At 42.6% G+C, this 24,670-nt stretch overlaps 1 protein-coding gene across 1 annotated transcript in view; it reads left to right on the forward strand.

Annotated features, from left to right (window-relative positions):
• Positions 1–24,670, forward strand: part of EXOC1 (exocyst complex component 1) — a 1,123,278-nt gene that overhangs the window by 697,699 nt on the left and 400,909 nt on the right. The window contains exon 10 of the mRNA XM_044062479.1: positions 1,905–2,010. Within this exon, the coding sequence (XP_043918414.1) occupies positions 1,905–2,010 (106 nt within the window). The remainder of the gene's footprint in view (positions 1–1,904; positions 2,011–24,670) is intronic.

Here is a 24,670-nt window from a genome sequence, read left to right on the forward strand (position 1 = left end):
CGTTATAGACTAGCCATAGCCACTAATTGTTTTGCTCTCCCCTGCCCAATCCTGTGCTTTAACTCTCATTGTTTGGGCACAGTCAGGGCTTTATCTGTCTACACTAAAGAGCAGGTTTATGATTATGATTCAAAAGTCCTATTTCAGCACTGTGTCATTACAGGGCTGCAGGAGACAGCATTAGTCGAGCTCAAAAGAACTGCCGAAGGGGTGCTCCCAGGGGGAGAGAGAGGGTAGGCTACCCCACAGGACTAGCAAACTGACCCACCACCTACCATCTGTCTCTTACCAGGGAAGAGAGGATGATTTGAATTCCCAGGCAGAAAACAAAACAGAGCATTGGGCTGTTGCCTAACCTGGGAATGGCAATCCCCCTGAATGAATGGACCAGTTGAGTGCAGGCAGAGGATCCATCAGGCAAGGTCCTTCACTGAGGAAATTTAAAAAAAAAATGTCATTTAATAAAAAGGCAGAAGCCATATGTGATTGAACTAGCTGCATTCAGGGAGGCAAATGTTATAATTTTTGATTTGTAATACTGTACTGTAAACTAAGACTGTTCACAGATGCCAAGAAGCGTTCTGATGTTTTAATGGAGGACCTTTTCTAAAATTGCGTCATACGATACTCTCCAAATACTATCCTTAAACAGAATACACTCGACCTCTCACTGAAATGGCAAAACAATTTTTATACATAACTGCTGCTTGTACCATTCACTAAGTTGCATGTGGGCTTTCTCTTTAGTAACTTCCACCTCTGTAAAATGTTAGAATGTAACTACTGTTCGTGTGTAAATGTAAATAGAAATATAATTACTCTATGTTTAACTGGAGCTTAAAGTATAATGCAATGTAAGCAGATGGAGCTTTTCTCCCCAGTCCTCTGCAGAAAATGAGTATTACCCAGTTGGACTTGACTGGTAAACAAAGACAAATAAATAAATAAATGTGGTGGCACTCTTATCTTATCGGCTGGTGCCTGATGATACCTGAATTGCATGTATATTTCAGGGAATCTTTTTCTTGTCTCATTTTCAAAACTTTGCTCCAGTTAACTTGCAAAATTATGGAAACTGGTTAAAATGTACCAAGAATATTGATCTCAGAATAGTTGGTGATAGCGCTCTTCTGGATTACTTGACCTGACAGCCTTGCATAAGTAACTGAGAGACATAGTAAGTTACTGGCAACCAGAACATGTCCATCCTAAAGCAAGGTCTGCAAGTTCACTATTAGTGACGTTTCTGCTAAATTAACTTTTCAGCTTTGCACAGAAGTTTCTTTCTTCAGCATAGCAAAGTAGATGATTTTAGTCATGGCCTTCAGATTAGAGGGAGGATGATGCCCTCAGAAAACAACTACTTTTTTATCTGGATATCTCTGATTTACCGTGTATGTGTGTGATTCAGTCACTCGCATGCACACACATGCTTGCACGTACCCAGGTGCCCCGTTTTTTTTCCCAAAATCCTAAGGGATGTTGTTATTTCTAGTTGGCAGCTGTTCTTACTGCGTCAAACAACATTAAAACTAGTTGGTTAATTAAAATTAATTTAACAAAGGAAAGGAAACTGCAGGTGAACATAAAAATATGCACTGAAATTATATTATTGTGAAACATGAAAAATAAAACACAATTAGCAGGTTTATGGAAATTAATCTAACCAAGGAAAGAAAACAGCAGATTAACATTAAGAATGTTTAATGAAGTGACATGATCATGAACTGTGAGTTTGCAAAGATGTATTTTTAGCTTATTCCTGGTGATGGTTATTTTTGATTTTTTAATGTATTTGACTTGTTTGCTTTGTGAGGGAAATGTGTGTAGCAATGCAAGATTAATTTACTAAAGTATTGTGTTTATACTTACAGACTGAAATACTTTGCTTTTGTTTTCATCAGAATTATGTTGATTATATATCAAAACTGTACGAAAGGGAGATTAGAGATTTCTTTGAGGTCGCAAAGACCAAGATGTCTTGCACAACAAAGGAGGGGAAAAAATTCGGTAAGCTTTTTGTATTCATTATGCTGATTTTTTTTCTTCGGATACAGCACATGGTTTCTAAGAGAGTCCTATACTAGAATTTATTGGTGATAACTGATAATACTCTTAACAGTGAGCCTTGTGTTGCTGACACATGGAATACCAAATAAGTATATTTTCCTGTTGGTAGCTTTTCACCTACAGTCTGTAAAAATCACCCTAAACCATTTCACACCAGACTGAAAATAGTACAGAGTGAATAAGTTAGAAATTTTTACTGCTGGATGTGATTTTGACTTCCCATGTGTCCAGAAATCAGATGGCTTTCACAGAGTGGTAGATTGTTATGAGTTGTTACATGTAATAAATTATACAGTAAAAAATTAAGGGTTATAATAATAATCATAATACAATGAAACTAATTCACACAACAAATACATAAGTGTAGTGAGAACAGTGCTATGATTATTTTGTGTTTCTTTTTTTCTCCATTACCTGCTGAACTTCAGCTCTCCAATTACTAATCCAGAAGACCTGTTCATTCCATGTCAATGAGGGCAGGTTTTGGGAAGCCATCATCAAGGCAGCCATCAGCTTTCTTTTGGCCCCCCACCAGTGACCAACATGGGAATTTAATGATGTGAAGGCCTAATGTACCTTTTCTCCCCCAAGGGCTGCTGGCAGCCACAATATGGCAGAATCAAGTGCATATCCTCTGCTCATACACGTCTTTCTCCAGTAGGTGCCAGCATTGCAGTAGGCTAGACTGTTTACCTTTTCCCCAGGATGAGTGAGCTAGTACCACCTGCTCATTTCCACCCCTTCGTCAGCTCTTCTAGCACCCATGTTGTTAGCTGTTTCCCACTTTTCTAGTTCGTAGTCAGGACTCTACCTTGTGCAGCATAAATCCAACAGATGAGCACTGAGAATTAAACTGAGCAAAAGTTACATTTTCCAGCAGTCATTTTGCATGTTTGCTAACAAAACTGGTCTTTTGTCTCCTGAAGCAGTAAATGATACATCAAGAATCTGTTTACATTTTCTTACAACTCTGACTTTTGTTCTAGTAAGCAAGTTTCTGTTTTTTTTTTTTTTTTTTGGGCTTGGGCTTCTTTTATGGGATGGCACAAATTCAGAAAATTAGGTTGCTCTTGATCTCACCATTGTGTTCTGGCCTTTCTTTCTTAATAGATAACTAGTTTGCTTTTTTATTTTAAATACTGCTTGATTTTAAGACATCCTACACATTCATCTTGACTGTGTTGGCAAAATAAAGTAAATTGTAGATTTGCTTTTGTAACACAATATAATAAGATTTGTATTCTAAGCATCACATTGAAAGATTGTCCATCATTATCACCCTTTTTCCCATTTTTCTACATGGTGTCAGGGTGTCATGTCAACTGTCAGCATCTCTCTCAACTCAGTGTCACTCATCTACAGTCTTCAACAGTTGTTCCTGTCACAGGTCTTCTGTCACTCAGTCCATCCATCTCTTTGCTAAGCACCCTTGTTTCCCCTTGACTTATTCCTGTCTGTCCCAAATCATCTTCACCAGACTGCCTTCTGCTTTTCTGCACATGTGCCCAGACATTGAAAGATTATTATCCACTGCAAATAAAAATTGTTGAATATAGTGATGAAAAAGAAAAAACACCATCATTTGGTGCATCTCCAGCTGTAAGGTCAAGTAAACAATGACCAAATGAATATTAATTCTACTTGCATTCAATTTAAATAAGTTTGAACATAATCTTCCTTAAAGGACCACACTTGATTAAGTGTTTGGATCAGGAAGAGCCTTCAGTTGCAGCATTTCAGTAGCTGATGTACCTGTTGATGTCCTTCCATGTCACTGCCCCAGTATTCAGTGCATAAGGAATCTCCTGCTAAGGAAAGCCCAACGTCCAGCCAGTATACCAAAGCCTTTAGATCTTATAGGAGCCTTATGTCACACATATGCCCCCCCTCACAAGGCGTAGGGCATAAAGGTGACGTATGGAAGCAAACACTTAGAACTTCTTTGCCACCAGTCTGAGCTTCTGTCTAAATGCCATTCTACCGTGCTGGTTACCAACATTTTTTAGATAAGTGCCCAGTTGGGGTTTCTTCTCTGCGTTTTATTATTTTTGTCTGGTATTTGTGTTCATGTCATCCTGGAAGGAAAATGTCACTGTGGGAGGCAGATTTCCCATAAAGAACATCACAACCAGTGTCTTTTTTTTGCTTGGGTGCTTCCCTCGGCCATATGCAATGCTCTCTCTGCTAAACGTTTGTGCCTAGGACTGTGCATTTTTTGTTTATCTTCCTTGTCCATTTATCTTGAAAACCAATGACTTAAGCTGAGGGTGCTATGGCAGAATGCTCCTGTCTTGAGGACAGCCTTCTGCCAAGAAGAAGGCCAAAAAGATTAGGCCTGATCTGGTTGCTGACCAGCCTCCCTCAGACATGTCTCTAGAAGCTGGTGAAAGCCCAGCAGACCATCCAGTTCTTGCCTCTGATTCCTCTGCCGCATGGATTCAAAATATCACACACCCTCAGAGTCTTATCCAACTTCTGCACCTGATGCTTGGGGGGAGCCTAGGCTGATATCCAACGGGGATTCCTCAGGCTTTAGTAAGGCAGGAAATATCTACTACCATTATTGGATCATGCCAAAGGTCTGAACTTCTAAGGCTCTTTAAGGCAGACATCCCACAGAAAAAGAAGAAGAAAACTAAACATATTTCCCCTGTTGTTAAAGATCCTCAGCTTGAATGACAGAATTTTACTCAGGGCCTGTTCAATGCATTAATGGCCTTGAAGTCCCCCCAACCCTGTTAAGAGGCATATGGAATTGGATTCCTCAGATGAGGACTTGGATTCTGGAGAAGAATCCCTTGCTTATTCTTCCCAAATCCCTTCCGCTGTGGATTGTGGTTTGGAGAAAGAGGGTTCTTTGATTCCAGATTGGAAGAATTATCCTTTGGGGATATTGTTGACTTCATAATGGAGTATTTTAAGTGTGACTGTTCCCAGGTCATGGGCATTCAAAAGAGGTATTATGAGCTGTTCCATATGGAGTCTCCCAGATCTTCAACTGTCCCTCCTGTTTTGGTAGCCCTTTTTGACACCTTTTCTTCTCTCTGTACCTCCTGACTTTCGGCCTCCAGCACTCCAGAAACCTGATATGATGTTCATCATGTTACCCTGCTGCAGTCATCACACTTGGGTTATCCTGTCGTCAGGCGGTCCTGCAGTCGGCCTGAATTCCAAAGTCTTGGTCCGGCGTAGGTTGCTGTCGCTTCTTCCCTGATGTCAGTGTGCCAGGGGTATATAAGAGGCATCCAACGCCATTTTCTTCAGTCTTTCTTGCCACGCGGTACCCGAAGCAGAAGCAGTTCGCAAGTGCCGGTCGGCCGACACCTGAGATTTTCGAATCGAATTTCAGTCCAAAGTCTTCAAAGCTAAGTACCCCATTGGGGAACCTGTTCTTGCCTCAGTCTGATGTCAGAAAAAGTTAACAATTGCATTTCTTGTGGGAAGCAAATACCTCATAAGGACTTTCATTCTTATTGTATACCTTGCCTAGGCCCAGACCACGACGTCACTGGTTGTCGGTTTTGTGCTAGGTTCAATAAGCGAACTATAAAGCGACGCTTTGATTTCGCACGACACTACTTCGGTAGGAAATTAAATTACAGTATGCCGTCGGAGCAACCGACTACCGGCGTGCATAAAAAACGCAAAGGTAAAGATAGGCAGCCTAGATCCAAGCCAGACTCCGAGGCCTTGGCTGGGCTGGTCACCGGTTCTCCGGTTTTCAGTGAGGCGCCTACGCAGCCCCTGGCGACCGCAGAATTGCAACCCCAGACCGCTTTGGATTCTCAAGCAGAGAGTTCTAGGCTGAGACAGCCATTTTCTTTAGGCCCTACCGACAACATTGCAGAAGGAGAAGCCGGTGCTGTGGAAACACCTTTGGTTACAGAAGGTGCCTTCAGACCAACTACTCTCACCATAAAATCTTATGCTAAGCTTAAGACTCCTCTAAAACCAAAAAAGACTGCACTTCAGTCTCCAGTTCAAGGCCCCATGCCTAAGAAACAGATGTTTAAAATGGCTGAAGATTTGATTTCTTTAATCAGGGGTACCCAACCCCCCCAGACAAAAGGCCTAGACAAGAAGAGGATTATGCCTCCTCTGATCAACTGTCTATTTCCTCAGGCTCCTCTGAGGAGCAGGATTACTCCTTTCCCCCTTATGAAGATTCTGATGCTGAAAATTCCATTCCTTCAGCTTCTAACCCTGAAGACTATTCCTTTGGGAAAACTTTACATACCATGAGGGAACATTTCCACTGGGAAGGTCAGGACTACTCCGACTCAAAGAAAAGGCTCGGAGAGTTTCTTTTACTCCCCCAGCACAGAACACTTGCTATCCCTCCAGTTTTAGACATTGTGGATGATGTTTGCTTAGAATCTAGTTTAAATCCAGATTCTTTGCCTCCTGCTCCAGCCAAACCAGACAGATATTATAGAGTGCCTGACTCACACAAATTCCTTTACAAAAGCCCTGTTGCTGACCCAGAGACAATCTCCCAGGGTCCCAAAGGGGCTAAGGCTTCTATGGCTAAAAATCCTGTACCCTCTGAAAGGGACTCCAGAGCACTAGATAGGTGGGGGAAGAAGGTTTACACCTCAGCTACTCTAGCTATGAGAGCACTAAATTGTCAATTTCACATGCTGAAATACCAGCAATTCTTAATATCTCAAATAAAACAAAAGATGAGCACGCAACATCAACAGTCTGAATTCAAGGAAATGCAGGATATGTTGCATGCAGCTGAACAGGTGGGCAAACATATTTTACAATGTGGATTTGATTCCTTGGAAGCTTCCTGTAGAGCAGCTGTTACTGCGTCTGTTATATGTAGGCATGCTTGGTTAAAGGAACAAACTCTGCCTGATCATGTTAAAGCAAAGTTACTAGATGCACCCTTACAGCAAGATGTCTTGTTTGGAGTTAAAGCAGAAGAGGTTTTAAAGAAAATGGAGGATAAGGCAAAATCTATGCAGACGGTCAAAGATTTTTTACAGGTACAACCCCCACACTTCAGCAGAAATTGGCCATCAAAAAATTGGTCCTTTCCAGCTTCTGACAGACCACAGAGGGGTAAATACAGACGCCCAAGTGGCAGAGGTCAAGCACAAACCCTTTACAAACCTCGCCAATGGGGCACTGCAACACAGAAGGGAGGAGAAGACAGGTCCCAAACTACTAGAAGACAAACACAATGACTTAAACCTCAAACTGCCAAGCAAAGCTCTCTTGGCAGCTCCCTTGGGAGGAAAATTAGCACTTTTTGCAGACAACTGGTGCATCATCACAAAGGAAAAATGGGTCCTAGACATTATCTCTCAAGGATACAGATTCCATTTCCACACCTTGCCAAGGATAAAAGGAATGCCAAACCTGCCACAAAATCAATGGGCAGAGGCACAAAAACAAATTACAGCTCTCATAGACATGAGAGCCATTCAACTGGTACCTACACAGGAGCAAGGCCAAGGATTTTACTCAAGGCTCTTTCTAGTCCCCAGAAAGGACAATGCTTGGAGACCCATTCTGGACCTTTTGATTCTAAACACCTTGCAAGTACCCAAATTCAAGATGCTAACACTACAGCAGCTTCTTCCCATGTTGGGCAAGAAAGCTTGGCTAGTAACGTTGGACCTCAAGGAGGCATACCTGCATGTCCCTATCAGACAAAATTGCAGAAGATACCTCCGTTTCATTGCAGGTTCAACCCATTACCAATTCTCTGCACTGCCCTTTGGCTTATCTACTGCGCCCAGGGTCTTCACAAAATGCCTGGCACCAGTAATTGCATACTGCAGACAAAGAGGAATTCAAATATACCCATACCTGGACGACTGCCTCATCCAAGCAGAAAGCAAGGACATTCTCTTACAACATCTGGCTTTTGTAAAACACCTTCTAAGTTGCCTAGGGTACACAGTAAACGAAAAGAAATCAAAACTAGTGCCCTCACAAAATATAACATTCCTGGGTGCCAGCTTGAATATAATGGCCCAGATGGCTTATCTGACACCAGACAAACAACTACAACTAACTCAATACTTCAAAATAATGGCAACAAAGGCCCAGCTCCCTGCAAGAAAAATTCTGCAGGCCTTGGGCTTCATGGCATCTTGCATACTACTAATACCATTTGCAAAACTGTGTATGAGGAAATTACAATGGTACCTGAAAAGCATATGGACTCAACACAGCCACAGCTTGGAAACAATGATACCTCTCATTCCCTGCCTTCAACAGGAGTTTCTGTGGTGGTCACAGGCATGTCACCTCAACAAGGGTCAGCCTTTCACCTTACCCCCAGCCAGGCAAACTATGACAACAGATGCATCCGACTATGCCTGGGGGGCACACATGGCAGGACAGTGCGTTCAAGGCATATGGACTGCAGATCAAAGAAATGTGCACATCAATCAAAAAGAAATGCTAGCTGTACAGAATGCTCTGACAGCCTTCAAGGACCTCTTACATCCAGGACAGCTAATAATAAGGACAAACAACACCACAGTAATGTGGTACATAAACAAGCAAGGGGGTACAAACTCCTACCCTCTATGCAGGCAAGCAGTGACCTTGTGGAACACAGCACTGGCTTACCAAGTTCAATTACAAGCTCAATTCCTGCCAGGAAAAAAGAACACATTGGCAGACGACCTAAGCAGGAACATCATGGATCCCCACTAGTGGAAACTGGATCCACAAGTATTTGCAATGATAACTCAAAAATGGGGGCGCCCAGACATAGATCTGTTTGCCAACCCCCAAAACTATCAGCTATCAAAATATTGCACTAGGATATTTCACCATCAAGCTTGGAAAGTGGACGCACTCTCATTCAGTTGGAAAATGCTGACAGTATATGCCTTTCTTCCATTGTCCCTTCTCACAAAGGTGCTGCTGAAAGTCAGGATGGAGAGACCCCGGATGATACTCATTGCCCCAGACTGGCCACGCCAGCACTGGTACCCACTACTAAGGAATATGGCCCACGGCCCACCATGGATTTTACCACAAATTCCTCATCTGCTCACACAGCAAGACAGTCAGATTCTACACAGCCAGCTCAAAACCTTAAATTTGGCTGCATGGCAAATCACCTAAGCAACCAGCCAGCTTCTCTTTCACAAGCTGTTATGGATGTCATTCTGGAGGCCCAGCACCAGGAAAGCCTACTCAGACAAATGGAAAAGATTTTGCGCCTGGAACCAAGCTAAAGGCCAAAATAGCCTTGAGCCGGACATACCTCAGATACTACAATATTTAACTGAGATGTTACACAAAGGACTTTCTTTTTCATCTATTAAAATCCACGCCTCAGCTATTTCAGCTCACTACAACATGGATCCTCCCTTATTTTCACATCCACTTCTAAGGCAGTACCTCAGAGGGGCCAAAAACATTAGGCCTCCCAGGACATCACCAACACCAACTTGGGACCTCAACTTTGTTCTGGAAAAACGTACGCTGCCACCTTTTGAACCAACTTTCTCAGCTGATTTAAAGTTTATATCATGGAAGTCTGCCCTGCTGCTAGCAATTACTTCAGCCAGAAGAGTCTAAGAGCTACAGGCACTAATGGCAGTAGTGCCTTTCCTCATTTTTCATCAAGACAGAATTTCTCTATGAACTAACCCCTCCTTTATGCCAAAGGTGGTATCCAGTGTGGCTCTAAATCAAACCATCCATTTACCCACCTTCTTCCCAAATCCACAGAACAAAGGAGAAAGACTCCTGCACTCCTTGGACATTCACAGGCAACTACGTTACTACTTGGATAAAACTAAGGTTTTCAGAAAATCTGACCAGCTTTTTATATCCTATGCTATAGCATCACAAGGAAAGGCTATCTCAAAACAGACCATTTCCAAATGGATAGGACATTGCATACGTTTTTGCTACACCCATCATGGAAAACCAGTTCCTGCTAGCATAAGGCCCCACTCCACCAGGGCAGCAGCTACATCTACAGCCTTCCTCAGGGGTGTGCCAACCAAGGATATTCTGGAAGCTGCAACTTGGAGTTCAGTACACACCTTCATCAAACACTATCATTTACCACTTTACTCTAAGTCTAGAGCTGGCTTTGCCACTGCAGTTTTGCATGGTCTTCTAGCCTCCTCTAACCCTGTTTGACTCCACCTCCCATCCTTAGCTTTGGGATTCAACCCAAGTGTGATGACTGCAGCAGGGTAACACGATGAACATAGTACAGTTTTGTACCTACCATAAATGTAGATGTTCGAGTGTATACCCTGCTGCAGTCCAGGTTACTCTCCCTCCATCCCCTCTGACCTAACTGAAAACTTTCAATACCTTAAAATCTGATACAACCTTTGTGGTGTATTTGCATATAGCTGGAGGGATGTTTTGTTTGTGCTAAACTTTTATTATTGGTACTATCTACTGACCACCTTTTGGGGGGGTACCTGACATCTGGGGCAAGACAAACTGAAGAAAATGGCGTTGGATGCCTCTTATATACCCCTGGCGCACTGACGTCAGGGAAGAAGTGACAGCAGCCGATGCCGGACTAAGACTTTGGAATTCAGGCCGACTACGGGACCGCCTGACGACAGGATAACCCAAGTGTGATGACTGCAGCAGGATATACACTCGAACATCTACATTTATGGTAGGTACAAAACTGTACTTTCTAGAGGGTGCCTGAGGACTGCAGGTTTTTGTATAAATGCCCTTCTGCTGATCCTTCTGTGGTCACAGTTTTTTATGGTAAACCTGCTAAGCTGTTGCCATCTACTAAGCTTGTTTCTTCAGATAAAGATAGTTGTGCCATGGAAAGGTTGGGCAAGAAAGTTTATACTGCTACCACCCTCTCTTTTAGGGCCATTAATTACCAGACCCATATGACCAAGTATGTTTTCGTCCTCCTTTCCAAAGTTTCTAAGGTGGTGTCTGACCTTCCTTATTCTCATGGAAAGGATTCTGCTCTCTTCCTGCTGGGGTCCAATTCTCAGGTTGCCCATCATGAGATAAAATGCAGCTATGATGCAGCTGTTAACTCTTCCAGGGCTGATGCTTGCTAAGATGATATTAAAGCCAAGCTTTTGGATGCCACTCTAGATAACAGAAATGACTTTGGGACAGCTGATGATAATTTATTTAATTTTTTTCAAGAATTCAAACATATTTTTGGCTCCCCTGTTCCCAAATTCCAGAATTATTATCCTTGTAAGTCTGCCTTTGTTAGTAGACAGACTCACACCCCTCCAAAGGTAAGAAGGGTTCTAGACATTTCCCTCCTGCTATGTCCAGTCAGATTCTTTCTTCCCCGAAGCCTTCTTTTCAGGACAAGCCAGGTTCTATTTGATGTTTTGCCTTCCCTTCCCCAAAGACAAGTCCCTTTGTCCCTCTGCCTTTCTCTATCTCTTCCAAACTAGCATTGAATCACCTCAGACTCTTGGGTGCTGTCTGTTATCCATCAGGGATATGCCATGATTTGGAAATCCCCCCCCCCCCCAATAGAGACATTTTTCAGCCTACTTGAGAACAGCTTCCTCATTTTCCAGAGGTCCTGCAATCAGTTTTGGATCAGGGCACCATTCAGCTCGTCCCACCCAGATTTTACTCCAGAATGTTTTTAGTTTCTCGGTATTGGGGTAGATGGAGACCAATTCTGGATCTTTCTCTTCTCTACAGATGTCTCTTCTTCTTCCTCAAATCTTCTTGGTTTCTCTAGAACCTCAAAGATGCATACCTCCACATTCCTATTCACCCTCTGTTTTGGAAATTTTTACGTTTGTGTTTTTTGCATTTTCAGTTCTCTACTTTGCCCTTTGGCCTTTCTACGGCCCCAGGGTTATTCAGCAAATGTCCCACTCCTATCATTGCCTTTTTCCAGACTGCGTGGGAATACAGATTTTTTACTACCTAGACGACCTGCTCATTCAAGTTTCTTCTTCCAGCAGTCTGTTGCAGGATCTCCAATTTACCATTTGTCTTTTACACAATATGAGGTTCACCATAAACCTCCAGAAGTCACTTCTGACACCTTCCCAGGATCACGTTTTCCTTGGGTGCAGGCTTGAGACCATTCCCATTCTGGCATGTCACCCTGCTCCCAAGGTTCTCTCTCTTGCAACCTTTTTCCAGTCTCTTCTTCCTCTGTACTCTGTCACGGCTGATGAATTTCTTATGGTTCTGGGGTTTATGACTTTCACTATTCCCATGCTCCTTCTCACCAGGCTCCATATGAGGACATTTCAGTAGTCCTTCAAATCAGTGTGGCTCAAACATTGCCAACTCCTGGAGTTCCCTATTCCTTTTCTTCCTTGTCTCAAGCTTGAGCTTCAGTGCTGGATTCATCAACTCTTTCTCAATCCCAGACTATCTTTCCATGCTCCATTCCCTTCTGAGGAGCTCATGGGCACCTCATACTTGGGATGGGGGGTGTCTTCTGAGCTCATAAAGGTCCAGGGTCTCTGCCTTCCTCATCAGAGGTCAGACCATATCAACATGAACGAGATGAGAGCTCTGCTTCCGACTCTGCAAGTTTTTCATTCCCTCTTTCATCCCAGGCCCCTCACAGACAGTACCACAGTGATGTGGTATGTCAACAAGTGGGGGAGGAGGTGCACAAAGTCCTATCTTCTTTGCAGACTAGCTCTTCAGGTATAGGATCCAGCTGTCAAGTGACCCTTCAGGTGATTTGCTTTCCCTCTGAGTGCAATCGTGTGGCAGACTCTCTGAGCAGGTGCAGTGCACAGGCTCACAAATGGATTCTTCACAGAGATGTGTTCCTGGACATAGTCCATCAGTGGAGTATTCCTTAGGTAGAACTTTTTTGCTTTCCCTCTTAACAGACAACTTCCTCTGTTATGTTTCGGAGTCTCAAGTTCTCTGGTTTGGAAAGTGGACATCCTGCGTTTCCTTGGAAGGGAATGTTTCTTTGAGCCTTTCCCCCTTCCCCTGTTGTCACGAGTTCTGATCAGGCAGGACTCCCCCATAATCTTGCTGATGAATCTCTCTTGGCCCAGACAGCATTGGTTCCCCCTTTTTTTCTCACTTGGTCAGAGGCAGTTACTACAAGTTACCTCACCGGGTGCATCCTCTCACACAAGACAAGGGATTTCTTGTCCATCTCACTTGTGTACTCTTCAACTGGCACTGTGCATGATAGGGTTTTGATTCCTTTTCAGCACCTCTTTTCTGAGAACATGTTCTGGATTTCACAGGAGGCCAGGAAATCCACTACCAGAAAAGCATATATATCCAAATGAAAAAGACTTTCTGTTTGCCATCAGCATCCCCTATCTGTGATGGTTCCTCTGGTTCTCCCATATTTGTGTGATGTGTTCCATGTTAGATTAGCATATTCTTCAGTTAAAACTCACCTATCTGCAATTTCTGCTTGTCTGCCCTTGAATCCTCCTCTGGCCTCCCGATTTAAGGTCAAGCAATTTCTTAAAGGCATCCTTCTTGTCAGGCCTCCCAGGAAGTCTATTCCGCTTTCTTGAAACCTCAGTTTTATACATGAAAAATTGACCCAGCCTCCTTCTTCAGCCTCCTTGCAAGATTATACTTGGAAGACTGTTCTGTGAGCCCTTACTTCAGTCAAGAGGGTTTCTGATCTTCAGGCTTTTGTGGCTATTCTTCTTTTTTTATTTTTCCACAGAGACAAGGTGTCTCTTTGTAGTAATCCTTTATTTATGCCCAAGGTCGTTAATGAGCTGTCTCTTAATCAATCTGTTCACTTTCCCTACTTTTTTCCTTCTCCGCAGTCTGCCAGTGAGAAGGTTCTTCATACCTTGAATCTGAGTAGACAGCTCAGGTATTATTTAGATAAGACTAAGACATTTCATAAGTCTGAGCAGCTTTTTGTTTCCTTTCATTCCAGGACTTTGGGTTTGGCTGTTTCTAAGCAAACCATCACATTTTGGATTTGTAAGACCATTTCCCTTTGTTATTCTTTTCATGACAAAGTTCTTTCTTCATCTGTAAAGCTACATTTTACGAGGGTAGTCACCTCCTCTAGTGCCTTTTTCAAGGGTTTGGATATCAGTTCCATCCTTGAGGCTGCTATTTTGTCCTCTTTACTTTCACTAAACATTACAAACTGGATTTTGTTTCTAGGGCCAGGCCAGGTTTTGCCAGAGCTATTCTGCAGGGGGTTTGTAAAGGGCTCTTTATTTATTTATTTTTTTTATTTTATTGCCTGTTGTCAAAGCCATGGCCTCAAGCTCAATGCCAAAAAGTGTATTGTTATCCCCTTTGGTAAAAACTCTGTGCCCATGAGCTACCCCATAGGCGGTAGTCTACTTAACACCGAAAGTGTGATAAGAGACCTTGGGACATAGGTGGACAGTAGCCTCTCCTGTGATAATCACATTGCCACAATAGTCAGGAAATCCTTCTACGTGGCACACCTCATCACAAAAGGTTTCTCATTCAGGAAAAAAGAGGTCATTGTTCCCCTCTACTCATCACTCATTAAACCCGTTATAGAGTACAACGCCCCTTTTGGTATGTACCTCACAAGACATCTACAGCAACTAGAAAGGCTGCAGAAATACCTCACAAAGAGGATTACTGGCCTCAAACAGATGCCCTACGCAGACCGTCTCAAAAAACTCCAGCTTTACTCTGTCGCATGTTGCCTACTCAGAGGTGATCTCTGCCTAACATACAAAGCTATGGCAAACCCAGAGCTGTTGGACATGCTCCACTTAAGGAAATCCCAATCCTTCCACGCTACACGCTTTAGAGACCTAAACCTTGTCACTACAATAAACAGAACATGCTGGAGAGATAGATTCCTGTCCCAGAGACTTCCCATACTCTGGAACAAACTACCTATCTGTATCAAACAAAGCTCCTCATTAGCACTCTTCAAGAAAAATCTTGTTGATTGGATGGGAAATAGGTTATTCACCCCGGGGATCACCTCTGTGGCTCTGCTCAACAGGAGCACAGGAAAATAATTTTCTTGGATGGCGAAAGCCAGTGTACCTTTTTGGGTAGGCTTATCTAGGCCCTAGGGCCAATAGCCTAGTACCTACCTATGAACCTGTTTGTTTATCGGGAAAGTCCAACTTGGAACAAGCCAATTTTCAGAGGAGACCCGAGGAGAAACGCTCCAGATGCATGTCTTTGTAATGCGGGAGGAAAATGGAGCACCCGGAGGAAACCCACACGAATGCAGGGAGCACATGCAGACCCCTCACAGAAGGCACCCCAGCTGAGAAGCGAACCGGAGAACCTCTTGCTGTGAGGCAACAACACAAACTGCTGCACCACTGCACCATCACGTCTTTGCTTTCCTCCTCCTAGTCTTCTTCTTAGATCTTGTACTCTCCCTTATGTACAGAGTACTGCGACAGTGATATGGAAGGACAAAGTACATTTGTGTAAAATCTTAAGTCAAAAAACAGATAGGGCTCACCACGGCTAATAAAAACTCTTTTATTCCTGCAGTGCAAGTAAGCGCTTTCGCGTTCTCTCAACGCTTCATCAGACTTCAAAACAGTTACATTTCCAAAAAACATTCTTAAATATGGATACCAATACAAAGCACCCAATCAGCATAATCATAGCATCATCACATGTTTAAATCACTTAAAAAATAAAGGCATACATCATAAAATATATCTCTATCATAATAAACATAATGTGCCTTCCTAAAACATAAAAACAAACATAACATTTCAACAAACATATATATATATATATATATATATATATATAAACTATATATATGTGTAAAATCTTACCATAAGTGTAGATGTCCTTCCTTTCACTGTTGCAGTATTTGGTCCCTTCCTCCATCCCCCTCTTTTCTAGCTTCTTTCCCAGAGTTTTTGTTGCCCTCCTGGCCAAAGGGCCTTTATTTTCTTTTCCTTCTGCCCTTTTTTTCCTTCTGGATGTACATATTCTGTTTGTCTCTGAGGGTATTCTGTTCCTCCTGAGGCTTTTCATTTCAGAGTGTTTGCATCTGTACATCACCTTTATGCCCTACACATTTTGCAGTGAGCATACATGTAACATACTGTGCCTATAAGAACTAAAAGCTTTGGTATACTGGCCGGACATTGGACTACCCTTGGCAGAAGATCTCTTATGTACAGAATACTGCAACAGTGAAAAGAAAGACGTCTACTGTTATGGTAAGATTTCATACAACTGTGCTGTACTGAGTGTAAAGTATTATCAGCCCATATAAATCTAATTCTTATTCTTGTATGTATCTGCATAATCTGACTTAAAGACCATGATTTAATTATGCCCTAATAGCTTCCTGGTCTTGCTACTCATGTTTAATTTTTCTTTCGCATATTTGTGCATTTATTTTCATTGTATTGATCCATATTTTTACATTTTTTCAGAGCTTCTTTCACTTCTCTTCTGCTTTATGAAGTCAGTTTCTTTCTGCCCAATTCTTTTCATTGTATGCTGATGTACACCCCATCTGTCCATTATCACATTAATTTTAAATATAAATATTGTGCACATTCCTTTCCTGTCTCTTCTAGTATCCAAGCCACTATTCCCCAGTTAGGTCAGCTGTATGTAATCACCTATTTTGTTGTTTCATACTGTACCATTCCTTGGCTGCCTTGTCATTTTACTCCCATGATCTTCTCATTTACTTTATTGCCTAACACTATTATCAATAGTTACTATCAGCAAACTGTGTGTTGCTGTGCATTCATTCTTGCATCATTTAACTGCTATGTATATGTACATGTGTGTGTCATGTACATGTGCATGTTCTTTTATTTGCTGTTGATGTAACTTTAAGTTTGTATTCATTCAATTATAAGTGTCTGAGGGGACAACCTAATTGTGTAATTTTGAGGCATACGTGGTGTACAAATGAGTGCCAGATTCTTACCATTTAAATGCCTAAATTTAAAGAAAGTTAACCAATATTTCGTTAAAAATGTATTGCATTTACAGTTGTAGTCAATACCTTTGAAGTTGATTTTCCTAATGGAGACCAAGTAAACAAATGTGCAATGTCTCATGCAGGTGAGATGGGCAGTCCTTCTGATGTCACCCCTTGTGTAAGTGAGACGGTGGAGCATTGTTGATGCCCTTTGTATGCCCCACCCATGTTTGTTGGTGGATGGGTGCATGGAAATTGATAAAAATGGTAAAAAGTCTCAAATCACCCCTAATGGCTGCATAGATGATGGTCCCTTCTGGCTGCCCCTCAACTCAAGTGACGACAGAACAAATGGGCAAATTTGCTGAGAAGGGGAGCTGATGACAGGCAAGCAAAGGGTGCAAAGAGAAGACAAAAAAAAACACCTTTAAAACTGGGCCAAAAGATATATGAAAGTATTGTAAATCCATGGCGCACTCTGCCAGATTATGTAAAAATGCTGAGACTTTTGCAGCTCTTTAATAACATCTGTATAGATTTCTTGATAACATGACATTTTTAAAGTGGGACTTTTGAAACAAAACAACAATTGTCAGAAATTAAAATATGTTTGTATCACTGTTTGTCGAATCTTTTGCTTCCTAGTTTATCCTTGGAAAAGGATTTGCCCTCAGTAGGTAAACCATGTAGTCAACAAAATTAAATAGATATTTCTTAGTTGGAACATGGTATGATAAGGAGGATTGCGGAGCAGTAATTTGCCAGAGCTGCACAAAATAGTTGCATTTTATGATATTCTGCTGTGTATTAAGACCGCTTTATCTCAGAATGTTAAATATTTAAGGCACAATTAACAAATTCAGATGAAGAAAAACACGGTATGTTTCTCTTGACTCAAATGCAGTGTTGCTCATACACAATAATTAACCTGCTTCAAAATTGTAAATCTCTGTGAACCTCAGATTTTGAAATTCTAGATAAGTTACCTTTGGGGGGAACCCTTCGACACAGAAATAATATTTTTTCTGTTTTTTGACAAGTAATTTTGGAATGAGTCTGTTTAAGAGTAACTCAAATTTACTGTGACATTTTAGTGGAAATGTCTTGTCAGGTGAGTTTTTAGTTGCTGTGACTCATTAACTATGTCTGGGACATGTTTTGTGAGAAAAATGTGTTGATTTTATTCTTTTCATCTTTGACTTGAATGAATTAAATGTTTTAAAGGACTTCAAGTATATTTTTGTGCTTTTGTACGTTTGGTAACAGTTTACCTGCATTTTTGCTAAATTCAGTGATATTTTCTGTGAAAAGAGACTTATAAATTGTGGAGGATTGAAGTGTACTGTTTGTGTATTTACTTTTGTGATATTTGTGAGCTGTGTAGGGAAGTGTAAGCATATATATTACTTGTGAAAACTAGAGTGACAGCTTATCTTCCAACCAACTCATTCCAGCTTACTGGCAAACAAGGTTCTCCCTTGGCAGGGACATGGATACTTTACCACTCCTGCAGTTCCTACACATGCTTTACTTAAAAAGAAAATAAAGCACCCTTGCCTGTACCTTGAGGTCAGTCTACACTTCAGCCATTGGTGAGTGACCCTGCAGTGGACACATCTTGTTCCTCAGACCACTCACTGGTTTCCCCAGGAGCTCTGGTGTACTTCATACTGCCACCATGGACCGGGGATTAGCTATGTCCTCTGCGGCTGTAGCAGTGTTCATACTGGGCATGGGAGAACCATCGTCTCTTGGTGATATTGGACTTTCTCCATGAGGTTCTCCTCTGGGTGCCTGCATTAAGAGATTTGTTTCCCAGGTTGATGTGCCAGTCTTCAGTTGCACTCCTTGTAAGGATGTCTGTAGAATCAAGAAGCAAAAAGTTACACATATTTCATCTAAAGACATTGTGTTTGTTAATAAAATTAATTACTTACCTTGGCTAAGAATTGTTCACAGGGTTTGAATCCTGCAGAAAAGTTAGACAATTTAAACATTATTTTAATCCCACTAATCCTGAGAATGTTTTATTTGAGAATTCTGATAACAACAGGGATAGGGCTCTTGTATTTCCCTCTCAGTAACCTGGCTTGTATCCTGAAGAAAGTGTTTCCTCAGATGTTTATCATGTTACCCTGCTGCAGTCATCACACTTGTGTTATCCTGCCGTCAAGCGGTCCCGCAGTCGGCCTGAGTTCCAAAGTCTTGGTCCAGCGTCGGTTGCTGTTGCTTCTTCCCTGACGTCAGTGCGCCAGGGGTATATAAGAGGCATCCAACGCCATTTTCTTCAGTCTTTCTTGCTGCGCGGTGCCCGAAGCAGAAGCAGTTTGCAAGTGCCGGTTGGCCGACACCTGAGATTTACGAATCGAATTTCAGTCCGAAGTCTTCAGTAAAGCTAAGTACCCCATTGGGGAACCTTTTCTTGCCTCAGTCAGATGTCAGAAAAAGTTAACAATTGCATTTCTTGTGGGAAGCAAATACCTCATAAGGACTTCCATTCTTATTGTATTCCTTGCCTAGGCCCAGACCACGACGTCACAGGTTGTCGGTTTTGTGCTAGGCTTAATAAATGAACTATCAAACGCCGTTTTGACTTCGCACGACATTACTTTGGTAGGAAATTTAATTATATCATGCCGTCAGAGCAGCCGACGACCGGCGTGCATAAAAAACGGGATAAGGACAGGCAGCCTAGGAACAAGCCAGACTCCGAGGCCTCTGCTGGGCCTGTTGCCAGTTCTCCGGTTTTCAGTGAGGCGCCTACGCAGCCCCTGACAACCGCAGAATTGGAACCCCAGACAGCTGTGGATTCTCAAGCGGAGTGTACTAGACAGTCGCAGCAATCTTCATTAGGCCCTTCCGACACCGGAGCAGAAGGAGATCCCGTTGAAGTAGAAACACCTTCGGTTGCAGAAGGTGTCTTCAGACCAACTACACTCACCATTAAATCTTATGCTAAGCTTAAAACTCCATTAATACCAAAAAAGACTGTACATCAGTCTACAGTTCAAGGCCCCATGCCTAAGAAACAGATGCTTAAGATGGCTGAAGATTTGATTACCCTAATCAGGGGTTCCCATCCCCCTCCAGATAAAAGACCAAGACAAGAGGATGATTATGCTTCCTCTGACCAGTTTTCAATTTCCTCAGATTCTTCTGAGGAACAGGATTACACTTTTCCCCCTTATGAAGACTCTATTCCCTCAGCATCTCCCCCTGAAGACTACTCCTTTGGGGAAACTTTACATACGAGGGAGCATTTCCACTGGGAAGACCAGGACTACTCTGATTCTAAGAAAAGGCTCCAAGAGTTCCTTTTACTACCCCAGCACATACCACTTGCTATCCCTCCAGTTTTAGACATTGTGGATGATGTTTACTTGGAGTCTAGTCTAAATCTAGACTTTCTACCTCCTGCTCCAGCCAAACCAGACAGGTACTACAAGAGTACCTGACTCACACAAATTCCTTTATAAAGCCCTGTTGCTGACCCAGAAACAATTTCCCAGGGTCCCAAAGGGGCTAAAGCTTCTGTGGCTAAAAATCCTGTGCCCTCTGAAAGGGATTCCAGAGCCCTAGATAGATGGGGAAAGAAGATATACACCTCAGCTACTCTGGCTATGAGAGCATTAAATTGTCAGTTTCACATGCTGAAATATCAGCAATTCCTAATGTCTCAATTAAAACAAAAAATGAGCACACATTCTGAACAGTCTGAATTCAAGGAAATGCAGGATCTGTTGCATGCAGCTGAACAGGTGGGCAAACATACTTTACAATGTGGATTTGATTCATTGGAAGCTTCCTGTAGAGCAGCTGTTACTGGGTCTGTCATACGTAGACATGCTTGGTTAAAAGAACAAACCCTACCTGATCATGTTAAAGTAAAATTATTGGATGCACCTTTACAGCAGGATGTATTATTTGGTGTCAAAGCAGAAGAGGTTTTAAAGAAAATGGAGGATAAGGCAAAGTCTATGCAGACGGTCAAGGATTTTTTACAGGTACAACCCCCTCGTTTCAGCAGAAATTGGCCAACAAAAAACTGGTCCTTTCCAGCTTCTGACAGATCACAGAGGGGCAAATACAGACGCCCAAGGGGCAGAGGTCAGTCACAAGGCCCTTATAAACCTTGCCAATGGGGTACTGCTACCCAGAAAGGAGGAGAAGATAGGCCCCAAGCTAGCAGAAGACAAACACAATGACTCAATCCTCAAACTACCAAGCAAATCTCTCTTGGCAGCTCCCTTGGGAGGAAAATTAGCACTTTTTGCAGACAACTGGCACATCATTACAAAAGACAAATGGGTCCTAAACATTGTCACACAAGGATACAGACTCCACTTTCATACCTTGCCAAGGATAAAAGGAATGCCAAACCTGCCACCAAATCAATGGGCAGAGACACAAAAACAAATTACAGCTCTCATGGACATGAGAGTCATTCAGCAGGTACCTACACCGGAACAAGGACAAGGATTTTACTCAAGACTCTTTCTAGTCCCAAGAAAAGACAAAGCATGGAGACCCATTCTGGATCTTTCAATTCTGAACACCTATCTACAAGTACCAAAATTCAAGATGCTAACACTACAGCAGCTTCTTCCCATGCTGGGCAAGAATGCTTGGCTAGTAACGTTGGACCTCAAGGAGGCATACCTGCATGTCCCTATCAGACAAAATTGCAGAAGATACCTCGCTTCATTGCAGGTTCAGCCCATTATCAATTCTCTGCACTGCCCTTTGGCTTATCTACTGCACCCAGGGTCTTCACAAAATGCCTGGCACCAGTAATTGCATACTGCAGACAAAGAGGAATTCAAGTATACCCATATCTGGACGACTGCCTTATTCAAGCAGAAAACAAGGACATTCTTTTAAAGCATCTGGCATTTGTCAAACACCTTCTAAGTTGCCTTGGGTACACAGTAAACGAAAAGAAATCAAAACTTGTGCCCTCACAATACATACTATTCCTGGGTGCCAGCTTGAATATAACAGCCCAGATGGCTTATCTCACGCCAGACAAGCAACAACAGCTGACTCAGTACTTCAAAATAATGGCAACAAAGACCCAACTCCCTGCAAGAAAAATTCTGCAGGCCTTGGGATTCATGGCATCTTGCATACTACTAATACCATTTGCAAAACTGCATATGAGGAAATTACAATGGTACCTGAAAAGCGTATGGACTCAGCACAGCCACAGCTTGGAAACAATGATACCACTCATTCCCTGCCTTTAACAGGAGTTTCTATGATGGGCACAGGCATGTCACCTCAACAAGGGTCAGCCTTTCACCTTACCCACAGCCAGGCAAACTATGACAACAGTTGCATCGGACTATGCCTGGGGAGCACGCATGGCAGGACAGTGCATTCAGGGCAAATGGACTACAGATCAAAGGCATCTGCATATCAGTCAAAAAGAAATGCTAGCAGTACAGAATGCCCTAACAGCTTTCAAGGTCCTCTTGCACCCAGGACAACTAATAATAAAGACGGACAATACCACAGTAATGTGGTACATAAACAAGCAAGGGGGCACACATTCCTACCCTCTATGCAGGCAAGCAATGACCTTGTGGAACACAGCACTGTCTTACCAAGTTCAATTACAAGCACAATTCCTGCCAGGAGAAAAACACATTGGCAGACGACCTAAGCAGAAACATCATGGATCCCCACGAGTGGAAACTAGATCCACAAGTATTTGCAATGATAACTCAAAAATGGGGACGCCCAGGCATAGATCTGTTTGCCAACCCCCATAACTACCAACTTCAAACATTTTGCACAAGGACATTCCATCCACATGCTTGGAAAGTGGGCGCCCTCTCATTCAGTTGGAAAACATTAACAGTGTATGCCTTTCCTCCACTGCCTCTTCTAGCAAAGGTACTGCTGAAAGTCAGATTAGAGAGGCCACAAATGATACTCATTGCACCAGACTGGCCACGCCAGCACTGGTATCCAATTCTAAGGAACATGGCCCACGGCCCACCATGGATTTTACCACAAATTCCTTACCTGCTCACCCAGCGAGACAATCAGATTCTACACAGCCAGCTCAAGACTTTAAACCTGGCTGCATGGCAAATTACCTAAACAACCAGCCAACACCTCTATCCAAAGCTGTTATGGATGGCATTCTGGAGGCCAGGAGGCCCAGCACCAGGAAAACCTATTCAGACAAATGGAAAAGATTTTGCGCCTGGAACCAGGCTAAAGGCCAAAATCCCCTTGATCCAAACATTCCTCAGATTCTACAAAATTTAACTGAGATGTTGCACAAAGGACTTTCCTTTTCATCTATTAAGATCCACGCCTCAGCAATTTCAGCTCATTACAACATGGATCCTCCTTTATTTTCACATCCACTCCTAAGACAGTACCTCAGAGGGGCTAAGAACATAAGACCGCCCAGGAGAGCGCCAATACCTACTTGGGATCTCAACTTTGTTCTGGAAAAGCTTACACTGCCGCCCTTTGAACCAGCTTTTTCAGCTCATTTAAAATGTCTTTCATGGAAAACTGCCCTGCTACTAGGAATAACTTCAGCTAGAAGAGTCTCAGAGCTACAGGCACTAATGGCAGTGAAGCCTTTCCTCATTTTTCATCAAGACAGAGTCTCTCTACGAACTAACCCTTCCTTTATGCCAAAGGTGGTATCCGGTGTGGCCCTAAACCAAACCATTCATTTGCCCACCTTTTTCCCAAATCCCCAGAACAAAGGAGAAAGACTCCTGCACTCTTTGGACAGTCACAGGCAATTACGTTACTACTTGGATAAAACTAGGGCTTTCAGAAAATCTGACCAGCTCTTTGTAGCCTATGCTGCAGGATCACAAGGAAAAGCTATCTCAAAACAGACCATTTCAAAATGGATAGGACTTTGCATACATTTCTGCTACACGCATCATGAGAAACCGGTACCTGCTAAAATTAGGTCCCACTCCACCAGGGCTACAGCTACAACAGCAGCCTTTCTCAGGGGGGTGCCAACCAAGGATATTCTGGAAGCTGCAGCTTGGAGTTCAGTGTACACCTTCACCAAACACTATCACTTACCTCTGTATTCTAAGAGTAGAGCTGGTTTTGCCACTGCAGTTTTGCAGGGCCTACTAGCTTCTTCTAACCCTGTTTAACTCCACCACCCATCCTTAGCTTTGGGATTCAACCCAAGTGTGATGACTGCAGCAGGGTAACACGATGAACATAGTACAGTTTTGTACCTACCATAAATGTAGATGTTCGAGTGTTCACCCTGCTGCAGTCCAGGTTACCCTCCCTCCATCCCCTCTGAACTAGCTGGACTTATCTAAACCATTCTATCCTATACAACCTCTGTGGTGTAGTTGCTTGTGCCTGAAGGTATTGTTTTATTTTTATATGTATTTTTTTATATATATATATATATATATATATATATATATATATATTGCCTACCTATTGGGGACACCTGACATCTGGGGCAAGAAAAACTGAAGAAAATGGTGTTGGATGCCTCTTATATACCCCTGGCACACTGACGTCAGGGAAGAAGCAACAGCAACCGACGCCGGACCAAGACTTTAGAACTCAGGCCGACTGTGGGACCACCTGATGGCAGGATAACCCAAGTGTGATGACTGCAGCAGGGTGAACACTCGAACATCTACATTTATGGTAGGTACAAAACTGTACTTTTCTCCTATAGTGGAGTTTATTTCTTTTTCTGAGGCTGTGTTCAGGATGAGTAATGAATTTTTGTGGAAAAAT

Source organism: Protopterus annectens, chromosome 2.part1, assembly GCF_019279795.1.
Source record: "Protopterus annectens isolate FY-2018-M chromosome 2.part1, PAN1.0, whole genome shotgun sequence".
Lineage (NCBI taxonomy): Eukaryota > Metazoa > Chordata > Ceratodontiformes > Protopteridae > Protopterus > Protopterus annectens.